The sequence below is a fragment of the Kogia breviceps genome, chromosome 3, assembly GCF_026419965.1.
Source record: "Kogia breviceps isolate mKogBre1 chromosome 3, mKogBre1 haplotype 1, whole genome shotgun sequence".
Taxonomy (NCBI): Eukaryota; Metazoa; Chordata; class Mammalia; order Artiodactyla; family Physeteridae; genus Kogia; species Kogia breviceps.
Window position 1 is genome coordinate 187,019,500 of NC_081312.1, and position 4,734 is coordinate 187,024,233.

A 4,734-nucleotide genomic window follows, 5' to 3' on the forward strand; every position below is an offset into this window, starting at 1 on the left:
GTGACCGTGGTCATTGATGCGATGGAATAAGTAGTTGGCTTAATGAGGTCCCTTAATGGGTTGTGGGTTTCTTAAGCAGGCAGTTCCTTGTGTAAATACTAGTCAGGAAAGAGGTTTTCCTTTCTTTTCTTTTCTTTTCTTTTTTTTTAATCTTCAAGAGAAGCTGTTTTAATTAAACAAAGGGCAGGAAGTTCCTTCCTGAATGGTTAAAGCCCTCCTGATTATACGAGCAATGTGCTGATTGTAAAGCCATTTCTGCTACGTTTACCAGAATCCTTGTTAAATAACATTTTCCCAAAAATGATGTGAGAAAAAGCAAACAATGGAGCATACAGGTGGTTGACAGATAGGAAGAAACACAACGAATAGAAAAGCTTTTATGCTTCTTCACTTTGAGATAAAGGGAAAAAAATATACACCTTTCTCTTTAAAATACAATTTTTAGGTAAAAAGTTGGTTTCACTGACATTATTACATATGTTAACTTTTCATGCTCAATGCAATCCTTTAAAAGAGGTAAGATTTTTTTTTTTTTTTTTTTTTTAACAGTGATAAAATATACTTTTATTTACTTCGTTGAGTCAGAGGGTCGTAAAAAAAATTATTGCTAAAGTAGATACCAGGCAAACAGAACGGTGCTTTAGAAGTCCAGTTACCTTGGAGTTTATTTAAACTAAGAGGAAAAGGGTCATACTGTTTTCATGCAATACATACTTCGTTCTTTAAATAACAATTCTGACAAATAACAGAAAGAATTAAGGAATGCTGTATTTGTGATCCATATAAAACACCAACATTTTGGGTTATACATAATTTAAAGAAATGTCCCAAACACTTTTCAAAATACTGTAGTAGCCAATACATAGAGGCATGCCTTAGGTGGCCATAGGAATGCAGTTTAGAAAATAAAGAAAAAAATCACACTGTAACTACTCAACTTCTTCAAAACCACTGAGCAAGAAAAGCAACAATGAACTTCCATACTGATTTTACATAACTTCTATACAGTACCTTGACTTAAATCCAAGAGCAAAAGTTAAGACTCTCCTCCTCTATTTTTGGTAAACAACTGCATGGTAAACTTAGATGACTTTCCCCCCGGATTTTACCTGGGAGTGGCCTTTTAAATTTTTTATTTAAAAGAGGGCAGGTTTGGCACTTTTATACTGATGTCACCAATGTTAATATTTCTTGGGATCTCAGGAAGATTCATATTCTTTACAGCTGATACAGCACGGGCTGGAGCTCCCGCTAAGCCAGCCTCAGATTTCTCCAGTTTATTTTGTGCATCAATTTGTGTAACAATCTCATTCATGTTCGTCTCCAATACCATTCCCCCCATCACCATCTCTGCAAGAATATTGTGAACCTTGTCTACATGGAAAATTAAATCCAGTTCACAGACGTTTTCAAAACACTTGTCTAATGTTTCCACAAATACTTGAATTAGATCTAAAATGCCAAGTTCACTTTCTGAAGAATCCACACAGAAGACAAAATATAATGTTGCATAATGTCTATAAATCAGTTTGTTGTCAGATCCTCCAATTAATAATCCTCCTTCTAGGAAATTACAAACATTTTCATCTCTCTTAGATACCAAATGGAATGTCTCCCTGATGATTTGCTGTTGTGTATCTTCACTGTAGGGCTGGTAGAACTTGGAGAGCCGCGGCTTCCCGTGGTTGTTAAAAATGAGTATCGCCTTGATCATGGCTGAGCCGGGCCGACCGGGTGGGAGCTGGGGGCCAGGGCGGGGGCGGGCGCGCGAGCCTTGCCTCGGGATCTCGCTGGCGATCCTTCCCCACCCGCCCCCTCCCGCCAAGAGGTAAGATTTTTAAATAGATGTTCCTATTATAGAACATTCAGACAATACAGATAAGCAAAAAGAAGAAAATACACATCTCTCAATTCCTCCACTCTGAGATAATCCATGTTAAAGCAGCTTTTCAGTTTTCTTTCCTTACACCCAGGGTGAAGGGAAAAGTACCCACCAGTTTGTTGTGGGGAGAGCATGGCCCATGTGTCTAGAAGGAACATGCTGATGCTTTGATTGGTGGAGGCCTCAAACGATAAGCTCAAAAAGACAATCCAGTCTGCTGGGGCCTCCTAAGCAGAGAGGTGCTGGGGGCTCGGGAATCATTTCGTGCTTCAAGCTGTAATGAATGGGGTCTGCAGTTCCAGGATCAGAACTGGGGGTCAAGCTGAATCTTTCTATGTAAGAGAAATGAAAGGATTCTGAGGTCCATTTTGGGAAGGAGCAAGATACCAAACTAGGAGGAGGAGGATGGGATCAAGAGAGGTGGCCGTGGGCTTCCCTGGTGGCGCAGTGGTTGAGAGTCCGCCTGCCGAGGCGGGGGACGCGGGTTCGAGCCCCGGTCGGGGAGGATCCCACGTGCCGCGGGGCGGCTGGGCCCGTGAGCCGTGGCTGCTGCGCCTGCGCGTCCGGAGCCTGTGCCCCGCAACGGGAGAGGCCACAGCAGTGAGAGGCCCGCGTACCGCAAAAAAAAAAAAAAAAAAGAGAGAGGTGGCCGTGGCGGGAGGGATGGGGAGATGAGAAAAGCTCTTGAGGCCGCTCGGTCTGGGAAGGACTTCTGGTGTAATGTGAGATACACGATGCATCCTGCATCTTCTGGGATTCTTCCCAAAAATGTCAAGAAATTCTTCATCAGTCGCTAATGCTTTTGAGGGAGTAGGTGCTTTTCCTTTACACGTAGGGTCCTTGCTACCTGGCTATTGACGATCAGAGTCCCCCCCGCCCCAGTTGCCAGTTTTTTTCTTTTCCATGGTGGTTTATCACGGGATACTGGATAGAGTTCCCTGTGCTCTACAGTAGGGCCTTGTTGTTGATCCATCCTCTGTATAACAGTTTGCATCTGCTGACCCCAACCTCCCAGTCCAGCCCTCCCCCTTGACAGCCGCCAGTCTGCTCTCTATGTCCGTGAGTCTGTTTCTATTTTGTAGATAAGTTCATTTGTGTCATATTTTAGATTCCCTATATAAGTGATATCATATGGTATCTGTCTTTCTCTTTCTGACTTACTTCACTCAGTATGTGATCATCTCTAGGTCCATCCATGTTGCTGCAAATGGCATTATTTCATTCTTTTGTATGGCTGAGTAGTATTCCATTGTGTATATATCTATATCTATATCTATATCATATCTCTCTATATATATCACATCTTTCTCTGTTCATCTGTTGATGGACACTTAGGTTGTTTCCATGTCTTGGCTATTGTGAATACTGCTTCTGTGAACATAGGGGTGCACGTATCTTTTTGAATTATACTTTTGTCTGGGTATGTGCGCAGGAGTGGGTTCGCTGGGTCATATGGCACCAGCTGCCAGTTTGTTGGAGGAAGTCCAAGCTAACTAGTGTGACAACATTCCCTAGTGCTCTGGCCACACATAAAGTCAGTCAATGCTAAATAATCTCTCCCCATTTTTTACTCCAAAACTATATTTTGTGTTGTGTTTTAAGTAGGCTTTTTCTCTCTATCTAAACTGAAGAAGGAGAGCTGGTCTCCACCCACTGTTTTCTTGGTCACTCTCTCCATGTGTCTGATGTGGTCAGCTTCTGGAGAGCATAGCTCCAACAGAGTGCACATTACTGCAAAGTGGATTTCAAATCTTGCAAAACAGTTGGGATTTCATGAGAGCGTTGAAAGTGATATTGAGAGAACTGCTCAAAACATCTGCAAAGTCACTGACAGATGAGGACCTGGCCGAATCAGAGCAGTCAACGATAGAGAGAAACTCAACGAGGATGATCTCATATGCTGTTTCACAGTGTGATTTTACTACCAAAGGCTTAGGGGAGGTCCCTGGGGAAAGGGATGACACACTTGAATTAGGCAAAAGCAGTTTTGGATTTTGGACTTTATGGATTCATTGTGAAACTCAACAGTGCAGCAAAGCCCATCATAGAGCTACTGAGGACCCCCTTTGTTCATTCTGAGAATTGGTGCATGGATACAGTTTTAACCTACGTCGTGTTAAGTGTCAGATAAACTTGTTTTTTTCCCTTGTTAGTTTGGTTTTTCCAGATAAAATTTGAATTTCAAACTTCACTTTTGGACTCTTTAGTATAAAATTTTTAGCTCATTATAGAAAATCTAAAACGAGCAAATATAGAGATAATTGTGTAATAAACTCCCTTGTATGCATTATCCAGCTTGAACAGTTATTAACTAATGGCCAAGTTAAAAAACGTTTTCTTCAAATAAGAACATAATGTATAGAGTGCATAAATCAGAATTGTACAGCTTGTAAATTTCCACCAATTAAAAATTCTGTTTAATAACCATACAAATCAAGAGATGCAATGTCACTAGCACCCCAGATCACCCTTGTGCCCTCTTCCAATCACTTTCCTCCCCAATGACCATCCTGACTTTTCACACCGTAGACGAGGGCTGCATAGCCAACTTGTCCCCTCCATGCCCGCTCTACCCTCCTCCCCCCATTCTGTATCCTATTGTGAACAAAATGTAATCAGTGAATCTAGGAAAGTAATGGAAAACTTTATTCATGCCAAATTGAGGGTTATAATCCAGGAACAGCCTCTCAGAAAGCTCCAAGAACTGTTCCACCCATTAGAGGTCAAAGCACAGTTACATAAGTTTTCTGAGACAGAGGGCTGTCTCAAATATGTTGAACGACATATATGATTGACAGTTTACACACTCCAGAGCTGTAAGTACAAAGTGACAGGTCATCCTGACCCCCTCA

At 41.8% G+C, this 4,734-nt stretch overlaps 1 protein-coding gene across 1 annotated transcript; it reads right to left on the bottom strand.

Annotated features, from left to right (window-relative positions):
- Window positions 1-550: 550 nt before the first annotated feature.
- LOC131752198 (AP-3 complex subunit sigma-1) lies at window positions 551-1,817 on the bottom strand. The gene is made up of 2 exons (XM_067030744.1): window positions 1,645-1,817; window positions 551-1,440 (listed from the first exon to the last, which is right to left on the bottom strand). The coding sequence occupies exons 1-2, from the start codon at window positions 1,712-1,714 to the stop codon at window positions 1,133-1,135; spliced, it is 378 nt and encodes a 125-aa protein (XP_066886845.1). The 5' UTR covers window positions 1,715-1,817; the 3' UTR covers window positions 551-1,132.
- Window positions 1,818-4,734: the final 2,917 nt, after the last annotated feature.